The 15,204-nt window shown below is 56.8% G+C and overlaps 1 protein-coding gene across 13 annotated transcripts in view; it reads left to right on the top strand.

The window, feature by feature from the left end:
* Positions 1-15,204, top strand: part of CACNA1G (calcium voltage-gated channel subunit alpha1 G) — a 62,289-nt gene that overhangs the window by 30,152 nt on the left and 16,933 nt on the right. For 4 of the 13 annotated variants that reach the window (XR_005721853.1, XM_040245664.1, XM_040245655.1 and 1 more), the window contains exons 11-25: positions 551-736; positions 835-949; positions 1,030-1,185; positions 3,961-4,029; positions 5,460-5,544; positions 5,627-5,820; positions 6,684-7,115; positions 7,841-7,941; positions 8,142-8,265; positions 9,963-10,031; positions 10,183-10,367; positions 11,138-11,264; positions 12,729-12,854; positions 13,407-13,496; positions 14,291-14,483. Coding sequence is in view for 11 of the 13 variants with exons in the window: in XM_040245664.1 (XP_040101598.1) it covers positions 551-736; positions 835-949; positions 1,030-1,185; positions 3,961-4,029; positions 5,460-5,544; positions 5,627-5,820; positions 6,684-7,115; positions 7,841-7,941; positions 8,142-8,265; positions 9,963-10,031; positions 10,183-10,367; positions 11,138-11,264; positions 12,729-12,854; positions 13,407-13,496; positions 14,291-14,483 (2,252 nt within the window). In the remaining 2 variants the exon portion in view is untranslated. Of the gene's footprint in view, positions 1-550; positions 737-834; positions 950-1,029; positions 1,186-3,960; positions 4,030-5,459; positions 5,545-5,626; positions 5,821-6,683; positions 7,116-7,840; positions 7,942-8,141; positions 8,266-9,962; positions 10,032-10,182; positions 10,368-11,137; positions 11,265-12,728; positions 12,855-13,406; positions 13,497-14,290; positions 14,505-15,204 lie in introns of all 13 variants that reach the window. The other 9 variants (XM_040245665.1, XM_040245656.1, XM_040245661.1 and 6 more) reach the window with 3 other exon arrangements.

The following is a 15,204-nucleotide window of genomic DNA, read 5'->3' on the forward strand; positions in this document are numbered from 1 at the left end:
TCAAAGGAAGTCAATTATACCGAAAACCAGTTATGAAAATATTTGAAAATGTATGATTTATCAATATAGATGTGCTTCTGGGTGAATGAATTAAATATCAAGATCAATAGTAGTGGGTCCATAACAACCACTTTCCGGAGAAAGGATGAGCATAGCTAACGTCTGGAAATATCTGTATCAGCCATCACGTGGTAGAAAACCACCAGTGATCTCGATTGGCCACAGGGTCATAGGGACTGCTAATTAATTCTCTGCTGTTTGTTGTTGACCTTCATAATTAAAGGAATGTTAAATCTCAAAAAGAGGTCAGCGATATTCATGGGCTGTAGACTTCTTGAAGGGGGCGGTCCATGGAACCCAGGTTCAGAGCCCTGGGTTTAGGGTGCCAGGAGCCGCAGCGACCTGGCAGACAGTATCCGTTGGGTGAACGAGTGTATGAATGGAAGGTGTGCATCTCCGTCTCCCCGGCCCCGCTTCTTCCTCTGCCCTCGTCCTGCTGACCCCTCCTGCCTCTCTCCCCTCCCCGCCCTGCCTGCTGGCCCGGCCGCAGCATCTGGGAGATCGTGGGGCAGGCGGACGGCGGGCTGTCGGTGCTGCGGACTTTCCGGCTGCTGCGGGTGCTGAAGCTGGTGCGCTTTATGCCCGCACTGCGGCGCCAGCTCGTGGTGCTCATGAAGACCATGGACAACGTGGCCACCTTCTGCATGCTGCTCATGCTCTTCATCTTCATCTTCAGGTGAGGGCAGGTGCGGCATCCACGCCGGCGGGGTGAGGGCCTGGGGGGCAGGGGTTTCGGGGGCCCTGACCCCCAGCCCGTGGCTCCTGTGTCTTCAGCATCCTGGGTATGCATCTCTTTGGCTGCAAATTTGCATCTGAGCGGGATGGGGACACGCTGCCGGACCGGAAGAATTTTGACTCCCTGCTCTGGGCCATCGTCACTGTCTTTCAGGTGCAAGGGCAACAGGAGAGGGTGGGCAGGGTGGTGGGGGTGCCCCGGTAAAGGCCCTGACTCCCTTCCTCGGCCCATAGATCCTGACTCAGGAGGACTGGAACAAGGTGCTCTACAACGGAATGGCCTCCACGTCGTCCTGGGCTGCCCTTTACTTCATCGCCCTCATGACCTTTGGCAACTATGTGCTCTTCAACCTGCTCGTTGCCATTCTAGTGGAGGGCTTCCAAACGGAGGTAAACCCCTGCCTACAGCAGTCCACTTCCAGGAGGAATTGGCTGCACTGCTGGAGTGGTGGTGTCCTGGGAGGTTCTGCAGGAAGTGCCCTTCAGACAAGGCTGGGGGACTAGGATTGGGGGGGTTCTGAGTTTCAGGCAGCCCCTTGGCACTCGAGAGACAGGGTGGTTGTTGGGGGGAGTATCCCTGGATCCAAGGTGGGCTACTGAGTGGGCTTCCCCGACAAAGTCGGCTAGATTCTACCCCAGGAAGCTGGGCAAGATGGGCGTTGGCACACGGACAGCTGGATCCCTGAGCACAGGTGTGCTTGGGGACATCTGGAAGGAACCCATCTAAGTTGAAGGGTGGGGGAAGCTTGCATGCAAATCACCTGGGCTTTGGCTAAGCTGGTGAAGATGGCACCAGCGCCCGGGCAGAACTGAGCTGCCCTGGTTGAGAAATGAGCCCAATTAGCTGCGGGCATGGCAGAGATGAGCGTCCTATTTCCAGCCCAGGCTCCATCACTTTCGTCATAGGCAGCATCATCAATTAATATTGATTTACATTGATCCCACCCTCGCCCTGCCAGGACGCAGTCTCCGCCTGAAGGGCTGCATACCATTCTGCTCCCTCAGCTCAGCCGCTCTTCCTACCCAAGTCCCAGGCCCAGCCCAGCTTCCCAGCACCTTGCACAGGGCAGGTCGATTCAACCTAGAAATGCTCCAGGTTGGGTGTGGAGAAGCTCTTGGTCCATTTCTCTCCGGGTGACCCGGATGGAAGCTCCCGCTGCGGCCTGGTCTATAAATATCCAGCACACGGTGGAAAAACAAAAGTCTATTTTCTGACTCCTTCCCAGCCTTGCAAGGGAGGGCTGTTCCCTGTGGGCTGGGCTGGATGGTAGGTGTGGGTATGCCTCTCCCAGGCTGGCGTCCTCCCGTTGCAGTTCCATAGTTAACCGTTGTTGCATTCCCTCCCCACCTTTGGTGATGCCTGGCCTCTTGATGGGAGGGAGGGACATTGGTACTCTCCCTTGGATGGGACCTTTATTAACCCTCTGTGGCCTAAAGGGTTAAGGATAGTCGATGTGTTCCATATGAGTCAAGGTCTACATGGAGACCCACCGCTTGGCCACTGCTTTTGGCCTGTGGGTGGAGGAGCTGAGTGGGGACAGTGGTCCTTCAGCGTCTTCCAAACCACAGCTCCTGACAGCTAAGATTCCCTCAGAAAAATTCCTGTGGAACTCTATGGAAATGGAAAACATCCCAAGCCTATTTCCCTCCTTCAAGTGGCCATTCAGCCGGCTTGGCAGTCCTGGAGGTGCCTGGTACAGGCACCCCTCCCCATCCCTAGTCCTTCCAGCAGACACCTTGTTAAACTGAGAGCTGTGGAACTGGCCTGGTTGCTAGGCAGCAACAAAGTCTGCGTGTGGGAATGGAGAGCAGTCTGGCCTTTGGGCCTGACCTAGTCACTCTGGCCCTCCTGGGGGCTTGTGGCTGTCCCAGCATGAGGGTTTCCCCAGGGTCTGGGGCCATACCCTCCTCAACAAGTGCCTAGGAGAGGGTCTCACTCAGGGTGTGATGCTTTGGGTCTGGGGTGGGATGGAGAAAGGATTTCAAGATCAACCTCTTCATGGGGGTGGGCAGCAGCATGGCCCTGAAATGCCCATGTGAGGAGCTAGGTCAGCTACTCACTATCTATCCTATAAACCCCTGGGTCAGTGTGGAGGTTGGTCACTCACTGCCAGTGACCTGGCCACCTGCAGAGACACCTGCCCTCAACTGCATGGAATTTTCAGAGGCACACTTGTGGCTCTGAGGGTGCCCCAAAATCTGGCAGAAGAGGTTGGCTTTTGCTATTGCAATGACCTGCTTTTTTACCAACGAGGCAACCTACCTCAGTGGAGGCAGTGGCCACCCCCATTTTGTTGGCCGTCATCAGCAAGAGGCCTCAAGGGTCACCCCTTGCTGGGCTTGCCACCCTGCCAAGACGTAGCAGAAAGTAGCCTAGGAGTCTGAGCCAGCTGGGTTGTTGACTTCCCAACTTGCAGGGGGCAGCGCCCTGAATCCCTGAGTATTTATCATCTGCACATTTAATTGAATAAACAGACAGCAGGCCCTGTGTGAGGCCATTAATTGATATCAAACAACCTCGTAGCCATCATCCTAGTGTTATTCGTCACATCCCATCCCAGTAGGAGCATGCTGATGTGGAGGGCAGAGTTAGAGTTAGGAGGCCTGTTCTTGTGCCTGGTCTTTGGGCTCCTCCCCACCTCTGAGTTCCATCCACTCCTCCTTCCCACCCTCCATGCCAGTGAGAGGTGAGCTAGAGACTCAGGTACAAGGCCCAGATGCATCTCTTATTCTCTGTATCACGTGGGGCAGTTTTTTTTGACTTCTCCAAACCTCAGATGCTTCCTGTGAGATGGTGCTAGCTGTCCCTCCTTCTCACCTGGGTAAGCTAGTGTTAATGGAGCAGTTTCGTGATGCCTGGCACACCCCCAATGAATGGTAGCTGTTATTATTAGGGTTACTGGGGGCTCAGTCTCCTTCCCTTTCCTTGTTCCCATCTCTGTGGCCTCTGCCCTCACCCTTCAGATTCATTCTGTCTCCAAGGCGTGTGGTTGAATTCTGGAAGACCCTTCTCTCCCCTTTCTTCTCCTCTCTTGCCCCATGTCTCATTTCCTCCACTGTTGGGTTTGCACCCATCCGTTTCCTCCTCCTCTTTCAACATTGCTCCTGTTTGAAAGCCGGGCGCCTGTGACCAGTGCCCATCCCCTGCCTCCCCTCTCCCTGTAGGAAATCAGCAAACGGGAAGATGCGAGTGGACAGTTAAGCTGTATTCAGCTGCCTGTCGACTCCCAGGGGGTAGGTATGCGATCATGAGTCAGCATGCCCCCGGTGCCCTGTGCCCCCGACTCTGCCTCCGTGTCTGTGCTTATGTTCACGCTCAGCTGCTGTGCAACCTGTGGTGGCTGTGGTGGTCCTTGGTGTCGTGAGGTTTGCTTTGATTTTAAGTCCCTTCCCCCTTGAGGACACTGAGGGGAGGGCCTCCTTGCCTCTGCCCTGTTCACCAGCAAAGGGCACAATCCATCCCGTCAGACCAGTGGAGAAGGAAGGGACTTAGAATCCTGTGTGTGCACGTCTGTGGTGCACCGCGTGTGCGTGCCTCTGCCGCGGTCCCCGAAGAGTCTGAGTCGTCGGGCCTCGGTGGAGTCGGGATCTCCGCCGTAGACCGAGCGCCCCCATCTCTCTCCTCCTCCTTGCCTTAAGCTCCTGTTGGAGACCCCACAAGTTGCCGCATCTTAAGAGAAGTCTTTGGAGAATGTGGGGGGTGGGTGTGCCTCTTGCCAGAATGTACCAGGATTTCAATCAACTTCTGTGTCTCTGGCCCCGTGGCCACCCGGGAGGGCCAGCAGGTGCTCAGGGGCACCTCCTCCTCTGGCCACACTGAGCCTGCGCCCTGCTGTCTCCTGCGCTGGCACCAGAATTCGGGGCAAAGCCAGGGTTCCCATGGGACTCCATGGTACTGTGCATGCTGAGCAGCCCCCTGGAGATCCCACTTGATAATTAAAGGCCTCGTTAGGGATGTAAACTGAGTTAATGAAAATGATCCCCTGAGATGCCAATTACGCAATATTTATGTCCTTATCAAAAGTAGCAATCAAGTATTTCTTAATAACTTCTTAAGGAGAAGTGTGTAATTACTGGGGAACCTACTGACCTGCTAAGGAGGAAGAAAAAAACTGTCCCAGAGACAGGGAGAGAGGTAAAAATGGGGCCAGGGTAGGAGGTGGGTGTTTGGGAAGAAGGAGGAAAGAAGTAGGGCTTCCTTGGGCTGAATGGCTCTGTCTGGGGTCCTTCGATTTCTCTCTGGGGTCCTCAGGTCTGAGGCTCAGGGAAGGCAGTCATGGAGAGAAAGCAGAGGGCACAGTGGCCTTTGGAATTGAGGCTCTCGTGACCACTTCACTCAGGCCCCCAGCTCCCTCTGACCTGTGCCACCCACCCGCTGGACTATCCCCTGTCCCCTCAGCCCTTCTTGAGCCAGTCTGAGCCAGGAAAGTTGTGCTGTGGGTTCTGGAGATAGTCCAGCCTTCTCTGAGGTGACAGGGGCCCTTGGGAGACCGAGGCCCTGAGCCTGGGTGGTCTGGTCTGAGCCAGTGCATGCCTCGTGCCGTGGTGGCTGGTTCCTTGTGGCCTCTATGTGGTGTGTGTTTGTGAAGACAGGGAGACCTTGGTCCATCCCACTAACCGCTTCTGGGCCAGGTTCCTAATAGCCCGCTGCTCTCCCACCCTAGGGAGATGCCACCAAGTCGGAGTCGGAGCCTGATTTCTTCTCGCCCAGCCTGGAGGGTGATGGGGACAGGAAGAAGCGCTTGGCCTGTGAGTATCTCTCTGTAGGTACAGGCCCTGGTTCTCGGCCAGCCTTGAGTGGACTCAGGGTCTCACCCTCTCTCCCCCGCAGTGGTGTCTCTGGGAGAGCACCCGGAGCTGCGGAGGAGCTTGTTACCACCGCTCATCATCCACACGGCTGCCACGCCCATGTCATTGCCCAAAAGCTCCAGCAGCGGCCTGGCCGAGGTTCTGGGCCCTCCCTCCCGCCGCACCAGCAGCAGTGGGTCGGCTGAGCCAGGAGCACCCCACGAGATGAAGTCACCGGTAGGGGGTGCAGTGGGAGTTGTACAGAGGTCAGGAGGGAAAAGAGGTGGAACTGGCGGGCCCAAGGGGACAGCCTCTGAACCACGGGCTAGACAAGGCCCAGGGTGTTAGTGGGGCTGGACATCTAGGTGGACACCAGAGCCCTGACCTTGAGGACCAAAGAGCCATGTTCTAATTCTACTTCTTCTGTTCCCCAGCTGTCCTTGGGGATAAGACTCAGTCTCTGAGACTCCTCTGTAAAATGGGAGGTCCTTACCTCTTTAAGTCCCTAGGGTCACAAAGAGTCGGACACGACTGCAGCCACTTGGCGTAGCATAGCACATCTCCTTAAGACCTCATCTTAATAACCGCAAAGCCCATCCAGATACTGATTCTGTGCCAGACACTGTTCTAGACATTGCTTATAGGTGTTCTATTAATAAAAGCATGTAATCCTCACAGCAATCCTCTGGTAGGTACCAATATTATCCCCACTTTACAGATGGGGACCTGAGTCTCAGATTACCAGGGTGAACTGTGGGGAGCTCCACGCTGAGCCGAGGACAGAGCCAGCATTTCAGTCCGGGCGGTTGGTGTCAGGGCCCATGCCGTTACTGTGATTTTATCCTGCCACGCAACTAAACGAGGGATAGGTGCTAGGGTCATGTCTCTTTTACAGATGAGCAACTGAGGCACAGAAAGGTTTAGTGACTTGCCTAAGGTCACACAGCTGGTGTGAATCCCGGCATCCAGGTCTGGGGCCCCTGCTCACACTTCTATAGCGATGTGATGCCAAGAGGCTCACAGGAGCCGGGACGAACGTGAGGGGGTGTGGGGCCACGAAGCTGTGGCTCAGACCAGTCTCTCGCCTGTTCACTCTTCAGCCAAGTGTCCGCAGTTCCCCGCACAGTCCCTGGAGTGCAGCAAGCAGCTGGACGAGCAGGCGCTCCAGCAGGAACAGCCTGGGCCGCGCCCCCAGCCTGAAGCGAAGGAGCCCAAGTGGGGAGCGGAGGTCCTTGTTGTCGGGTGAGGGCCGGGAGAGCCAGGATGAGGAGGAGAGCTCGGAAGAGGAGCGCACTAGCCCAGCGGGCAGTGACCGCCGCCACAGGGGCTCCCTGGAGAGGGAAGCTAAGAGCTCCTTTGACCTACCGGACACACTGCAGGTTCCCGGGCTGTACCGCACAGCCAGTGGCCGCAGCTCAGCCTCTGAGCACCAGGACTGCAACGGCAATTCGGCCCTGGGACGCCTGAGTCAGGCTGTGCGGCCCGATGACCCCCCACTGGATGGAGACGATGGTGATGACGAGGGCAACTTGGTGAGGCCCCTGTGGGCACAGTGACCTCTCACCCCTGACTTTGAGAGAGGGGAGCTGTGCCTGACCTGGTGCAGGACTGGACAGCTCCCTCCCAGTCGTTTGGCGTTCAGGCAGTTACCATCACGCTCAAGGGATCTCAAGGGGTATCCGCTCTGAAGCCAAGCTCCAAACAGCCCCTTTGTCCCTCCGCCCACCCCACCAAGCCCCAGATCCTCATCATGCCTGGGGCTGCAGCTCTGCGTCCTTGTTGGATAAGAATGACTCCAGGCAGATGTGTATGAATCTTTCATGGCCCTCCCCCGTGACTCAGAAAGACCCATCACTCATCTCTCCAAACTGATGCCCTCCTCTGTCCCCCTCTCCTATATCGACCTCATCACAAGCCTTGATTTCACACCACTTTTACCCACTCACCTTTTCCCCAGCCCTCTCACCACCACCTTTAACCCTGGGGATGGGGCTCAGGGACCTGGGACCTCAGGGTTAGCACAGGAGAAGGGGCAAGTGTCTCCTCATCTCAGGTGCGTCTTTGAACAGACAGCTGTGATGGGGACAATGTTTGATAATTCCAAGCCCAGTGGGGAGGGAAGGAGGGAAGGCAGGAAGGGGGCTGGGCCGGAGTGGAGAGAGCAGACTAGGAGTGAGGGCCACGGAGCTGCTGAGGAGTGAGGGATCAGGACCTTGGAGGCCTGGCCCTGCTCACTCCCCGGGCCATCCTTCTACAGAGCAAAGCAGAACGGATAAGGGCGTGGGTCCGAACCCGGCTCCCTGCCTGCTGCCTGGAGCGAGACTCTTGGTCTGCCTACATCTTCCCTCCTCAGTCGAGGTCAGCACCCCGATCTCTCCTTCTCATGGGTAATTCTCCTGTGACTCCGTCCCAGGGATGCTAGAAGTGTCTCTTGACAGGGGGGTGTGTGAGAGCAGGGCCTCGGGCCGGGAGGGCCCAGGATGGGTAGGGGCTGGGCAGTGCCCCTCACTGCCATCCCGCTTTACCCCCACTCAGTCTTTGCCTCTGTCCTGGAGCAGGTTCCGCCTCCTGTGTCACCGAATCATCACCCACAAGATGTTCGACCACGTGGTCCTCGTCATCATCTTCCTGAACTGCATCACCATCGCCATGGAGCGCCCCAAGATCGACCCCCACAGCGCTGTGAGTCACTGCGGCTGGCGGCAGTTGCTGAGTGCCTGCTTGGTGCCCTGTCCTCCCGGGTTAGAGGATTTGTACCCGTGCAGCGAGCCAGGCAGGCAGGGAGGCCCAGAGAGACGCGGAAGCAAGGAGCCAGGAATCTCCCTGATTCTGACCCTTGCAACTGGTACCCCCGGATGCCTCCTGTGTCCTCACCTGTTTCCCTGCTGTGAAAAAGCAGCCAGCTGGGGGCTTGCTCCTAGCCTGGGCAAAAGCAAGCTTTGCTGCCGCTGCTGTTTGCAGTGGTGCCTTCCTGTGTGCCAGAGCTCCTGAGGCCCGTATGTGAGTCCGTGAGTATTGCGGTGATGCCAACCGTGAGCCTGGCCCCTGGCTGGTCTGAGTGGTCAAGGGTCTCCTTCTCACCAGGACCTGTGCACCGATGGGGAGGCACCCTGCCCAGCCCGCCCCACGTTGCTCCTCTGGGTCTTGCCAGGTTACAAACAAGTAGCATTTTAGGGGCCTTCTGGGGAGCATTGGTCACTTATGCTTGGCTTTGCACCTGCCAGGCCTCCTCAGGAGAGGAGAGGCCATGGGTCAGAGTGTGTGGACACACTGCTTCAGGCCTGGCTTCTTTAGGATGGGCCTGGCTAGTCCTGGGAGCTCTTTCCCCCTGCTGGCATCACAGCCTGTCCCCCCCCAGCAATGATCTGAGGCCTAGAAAGGTGGGGTGCTCTGTTTCCCCCCATGACATCTTGCACCACCAACTTGGAGGTAGACCCTGTCCTCCTTGCTGCCTCCCACACCATTGTTCCGTTTTCCATTAGGGTGGGCTCCAGCCAGGTCGGTGGGAAGGGGTGGTGGTGGCAGAGGGAAATGGGCAATGGAGGGGCCAGCCTGGGAATAGGTGAGAGCCTGTATGCGTGCAGTAAGGGTGGCCAGCCACACAGACCCCCTCGTCTGCCTCCTGCCTCAGAGCTCGCCGTAGCGGGTCTCTCCCCCACCCTCCCACTCAGCCCCTCCGTCTCCAGCTCTATCACATGCTTCTTCCTCTCCCTCTTTCCCTGTTTCTCACTCCCTCTGACACACTTTACCCGCTGCCTCTCCAGCTCTCTACACCCCTCTCTTGGCCACACAACGATGGAATCAGCTCACAGATATCAGGGGATTGGGCCGCCTTCTTTCCTGGCCAGCCTCCCGCTATGCTTGGCATAAATGTGGTGCCTGGGGATGCACAGCCTGTACTCAGGCCCCCATCTTGCCCTGCGGCTCCATTTCTGGGGCACACAGCAGGAGAGCAAGTACGTGGAGCAGGGACGAGTAGGATGGAGCATCGAGAGATCAAGCTAAATGCTGCTCCAGTTTTAAGAAAGGAATCAGTGAATAGGGCCTGAGCGCTGGGGCTCAGATGACAGCACTGTGGTGGGAATCACTTTCCCTCAAGGCAACTCCAGGAGGTAGGGGGCAGGAGTGGGACTATGCTCAGAGCTCTGAGCGAGTCAAGGGGCTTGATGCTGGCTCCGTGTGTGTGTGTGTGTGTGTGTGTGTGTGTGTGTGTGTCTGAGGGACGATGGGAGAGCAGGGAGGAGATTGCATGTTGAGGAGAGTTGGGGGGTTGTTGTTCTGAGTTAAACATTGAAGGCAGCTCCTGGCTTCTGCGCGCAGAGCAGACCTGGCCCACAGAGGGGGTCCCGCTGGCAATACCTGCCTGCTCTCTTTTACAGGAACGAATTTTCCTGACCCTCTCCAATTACATCTTCACCGCAGTCTTTCTGGCTGAGATGACAGTGAAGGTGATGTGGGGGGGCGGTCAGCATTGGATGGGAGCCATCTGGTTCCCGGCTGTGGCGGGGAGGGCAGGGGAGAGGCTGGGCCACGGAGGGGGCAAGGCTGGGGACTGACTGCACGGAGGAGGCAGTGTTGGTGACGCAGGGGCATCCCCAGGTGGTGGCGCTGGGCTGGTGCTTTGGGGAGCAGGCCTACCTGCGTAGCAGCTGGAATGTGCTGGACGGGCTGCTGGTGCTCATCTCCATCATCGACATCCTGGTGTCCATGGTCTCCGACAGCGGCACCAAGATCCTGGGCATGCTGAGGGTGCTGCGGCTGCTGCGGACCCTGCGCCCTCTCAGGTGCAGGCACACCCTGATGGCCAGCACCCCATCTGCCCCTGCTTCCAGCCTGTGACTCCACCGGGAACCCTGCCCCCCACTCCCGGAATCACTTCTCACCTGGTTTAGCTGTGGCCCCGGTGGTCTCCCTCCACAGGCACCCCCCTCAGGGGCCCCCTCACGTGACGCACTCCGACAGGGCACAGCATACAGGGGCCCATAGGCAGGGCCTCATGCCCTTCAGCTGCAGCTCTCCCTGTGTGGAACCCTCAGGGGCGAAACTTGAGTCTCCCTGTGAAGTGACAGACTATTTCCTGCTTCCGCGCTTTCTCCCCCATCCCAGGGACTACCCACCAGGAAACACTTCTAGCAATGGGTCTGCACTGTTAGGAGACCCACCCCAATCAGACAGTCACCCTGAACCCCAGCTGAGAGTCAGAAGTTGCCATGGGTGGGGACATGGATGAGGCAGATATTGACTGACCAGTGAGGTTTTCCTGGCTGTGATAATCCGTCTCCCTGCCTGCCCTCTACATGCTCCACACAAGTTTATCTCCCCATCCCCACAACATTCTGCATCCCTGGGTTGAGTCACCACTCAAACTCCATCCTAGAGGTCTAGGTGTGGGGGTGGGTGGGAGGTCTCTGCACAGTGAACCCAGAAATCCAACCTCTTCCCTCCACTAGAGCCCAGGATGGGGACCAGTGAGCCAAGATGGGAGGGGGTGGCAAGCAGGGCAAGGGAATGTCTGAGCCGGGAACCCCTCTTACCCGCCTCCCTTTCTCCCCAGGGTAATCAGCCGGGCACAGGGGCTGAAGCTGGTGGTGGAAACGCTGATGTCCTCGCTGAAGCCCATTGGCAACATTGTGGTCATCTGTTGTGCCTTCTTCATCATATTTGGCATCCTGGGGGTGCAGGTTTGTGGGGGTCCAGGGCCAGCTATCAGCAGAAACCTGAGGAGTGGCCTTCCTCTTGGCCTGGATGCTGTGGCTCCCGGAGCTGCTGCCACCTTTATCCTAGAAAAGCCTTGAAGCCAAAGGCCCTCGGGCTCCTTCGCCTCCTGGACATTTTGCAGAAAACTGGGAGCCGGGAAAAGGCCCGCAAGGGGAGAGGGCCTCAAGGGGGCTTCTGACCAGTGCCGCATAGGCTGCCGTTCTGCCCCCTCATGCACTGCTCTGAGTGCAGACGCTGGCCTTGGCCTGCAGTCTGCTCAGGGGTCCCCTCCCTTCCTTCCTTACTGGAGCCAGTGGGCTGCAGGCCAGGCCTGGGGATCCAGGGCCCAGACAGCTGGGCCAGGTTAGCAGTGAGCTGGCAGGCAGGCTGGTGCAGACCCCAGACGAGGCAGTAAGTGGGGGCTGCTGGGGAAACTTGGCCTCTGGCCCAGGGAGGGAACTTGGCTTTGGAGGAAAAAGAAAGGGAGCTGCCTGCAGGATTTAGCAGGCACCTCGGGAGCCAGGGGAGCCCGTCCATCCCTCTCCTCCAGAGTACCCCTCCTTGCTCCAGGCTCCAGACATTTCAGCTGCAGCATAGACGGCTGGCTGTTGGGCCAGAGGGAGCTTCTGGTTGGCTGCCCCCTTCCCTATCCTCTCCTTTGGCTTCCTGGGGTCTCCACTCTGCCGTGGGCAAGGGAGGTATTCTTGGGTTTCCTCAAATTCTCTGGCTCCAGAGACCAGGCCAGGATACATTTGCTAAGACTGTGTGGTGCCTCTCTGCACATGCGGTGCCCCTTCCACTTCTTACTTCTGGCCTACTTAGGCCCCTGGTCCTCCTGGCCCTCAGTGCTTTCCCCACAGTCATAGCCTGGTCCGCTCTAGAGTGAGGGTGAGCTCTCCAGTCAGAAGGACCTGAACCTGAGCCCCCTTTTTGCCACCTTCTGGTTGTATACACTTAGTGAGTGAATTTCCTTCTCTGAGCCTCAGTTTTCCTCATCTGTTGAGTGGAATCCATATACCTTGCCCGCCTCCACCTTTAAACCAGATCTCTTGGCCCTCCTGCAGTGTGTCTGAATCAGTGGGTCTGGGCTGGTCTTGAGAATTTGTATTTCCAGCACGTTCCTGGATGATGCTGATGCTGCTGTCCAGGGACCCCACTTGGAGAATCACTGGCCTCCCTCTTCGTAGGAAATGAATGGCTGTCCCCCTCCTTCCATCCTTTCCCAGTCCCCTCCCCTAGGACCTTTCCTTCCTCTCCAGGGACTGTGCTCCGAGGAGCCTGGAGGAAGGGGTGCCTACAGGGGAGGTTACTGTCAGTACGTCTCTGACTTGACCGAGCACCTGGCCCTCACCTAGGGTGCACCTGGGGCTCTTAGGCCCCAGGGCTGGTCTGGGCTTCTGTGCTCACAGCTCACTTCTTTCTGTGTCTCTGGTTATGTGTGTGTTCAGCTCTTCAAAGGGAAGTTCTTTGTGTGCCAGGGCGAGGACACCAGGAACATCACTAACAAGTCTGACTGTGCTGAGGCCAGTTACCGGTGGGTCCGGCATAAATACAACTTTGACAACCTCGGCCAGGTGAGTCCCAGGCTCTAAGGTGGAGGTGGGAGAGGTGGCAGGAGTCTGGGGAGGATGCAACTCCATGCTTAATGATGCATGCGGGGCAGTTCGCTCACCTCTGTTTCATCATTAGTGAATGGGTCCTAGTGGGGTCTCCATGCAGTGAGATGGTGTATTTCTTTAGCACGGTACAAGGTGCAGGTGTATTGTCAAGATGATTCTTTTTCTCATTCCACATTCATAGAAACAGAAATGTAGAAAATGAAATAGCTTGCTCAGTTTGGCTGGTTTATTTCCCTGCCCCACTCTGGGTTTGGTTTCTGGATTTCCAGAACTCGGGCCCGTTGCTCTACCTGGCTGGGGTCATCTCCCATGGTTCTTCTGGCTTCACAGCAGCCATGGAGCCTTGGGGCATAGAACTCTCATGGAGCCTGGAGTGTGACTCCGGGCTAACCTCTGAAGGCCTAGGGTCCCCTAAGCTATTGCCAGGAGGTGCTTTGGGGGTCACTGGTGGGTGTCTTGGCTATACATCCTAGGTTTCAAATGGTCCTTTCCTCCCCTTCCCCGCAGGCCCTAATGTCCCTGTTCGTGCTGGCCTCTAAGGATGGCTGGGTGGATATCATGTATGATGGGCTGGATGCTGTCGGTGTGGACCAGCAGGTAGGGCTGAGGTGGGCAGTATCCATCTTTGGACTCAGGTCCCTCACGATGGGCCAGCTCCAGGTGTGATGCACGCAGGCAAAGACAGCAAAGCAGGTTGGCAAAATGCCATCCAAGAGGTATCACGTCTTAATATCAGAGGCTGTAACTGGTGGCCTGAGGACAAATGTGGGCTTGCCTTATTGGCTTGCAACATATTTAAAATTTTAAATTTAGTGATAAACAATTAAACAGCTTCCCTGGTAGCTTATATGGTGAAGGATCTGCCCACTATGTGAGAGACCCAGGTTTAATCCCTAGGTTGGGAAGATCCCCTGGAGAAGGGCATGGCAACCTACTCCAGTATTCTTGCCTAGAGAATTCCATGGACAGAGGAACCTGGCGGGCTACAGTCCATGGGGTCACAAAGAGTCGGACATGGCTGAGTGACTAACACTGCCACTAAACAATTAAAAATTGACAAGTTTCACATGAAAAATCCAGATCTGGGTCTGCTCAAGTCCAAAGATCTGGAAACACTGGACTTGCATTCCCTAAGGGCAGGAGTCAAGTGAAACAAAGAAGCAACTCCCCCATTTTGGATAAAACACCCACTGTCTTCTTTGCCACAGTTCCCAAACCTCTCTACCGGCCAACACCAAATGCACACCGTTCATTGACTGATCCATTCATTGATGGATCTGTGTGTAACTGAGTATGCAGGCCCTGTCTTAAGGATCCCAGGCTGGGGGGCAGCACCTGTGACAGTCACCCTCAGGCTAATGTCTTCACTTGTCCTTCCTGCTCCCCACCAGCCCATCATGAACCACAACCCCTGGATGCTGCTGTACTTCATCTCGTTCCTGCTCATTGTGGCCTTCTTTGTCCTGAACATGTTCGTTGGTGTGGTGGTGGAGAACTTCCACAAGTGTCGGCAGCACCAGGAGGAAGAGGAGGCCCGGCGGCGGGAGGAGAAGCGTCTACGGAGGCTGGAGAAAAAGAGAAGGAGTAAGGAGAAGCAGATGGCTGGTCGGTAGTCTTTCCACATCTCTCTGAGTCATACTTGACCTTGGCCTTGCGACTATAGGGGGCCAGGGGCTGGGGCTGGGGCAGGGAGAAGATGCTCCCACCCCCTCCCCACCTCCTTCCCCTCAAGAGCATGTCAGCCTTTAGAGCCTGCATGAAGCAGACCAGTTCAGCCCTGTGGGGTAGGGGAGCTCCCCTCTGCGGACCTCCCGGTCTCAGCATCGTGCTCCCCAGATGATGCCACTGGGAGCTGATGCACAGTCCCTCCCAGCCTGACTCTGAGAGGAGCCTCATGGGATGAAAACCCCGCTTCATTGCCCTGTGCCGGTATCCAGGGACCCTGACCTTGGCACTTGGCACCTTACCCACCCCACGGTTGGCGAGCAAACATCTTCAACCTGTGGCTGCCCAGTGTCTGTAGCTGATGGGCAAGGCCTTGGCAGACTGTGCAGATGGACCGTGGCGTGCAAACCCCAGACCGCTCCTTTCTCCCTGTTTCCAGCAAAACTCCCTGGCTTCCCGACTGTCTTTTTTTTTTTTTGCTAAGCTGTTCAAAAATACCCACCCAGCTCAGGGAGGGTCTGAGGTCACAGGAACTCTAAACTCATGACGCTCTGGCCTTAGACCCTTTAGCCCTTCATCTACGACCTCCAACACCTCTTGCCATTGACCGGGTGAGGCCCCTACCCCAGGCCTCCTCACA

The sequence above is a fragment of the Oryx dammah genome, unplaced genomic scaffold, assembly GCF_014754425.2.
Source record: "Oryx dammah isolate SB20612 unplaced genomic scaffold, SCBI_Odam_1.1 HiC_scaffold_8, whole genome shotgun sequence".
Lineage (NCBI taxonomy): Eukaryota > Metazoa > Chordata > Mammalia > Artiodactyla > Bovidae > Oryx > Oryx dammah.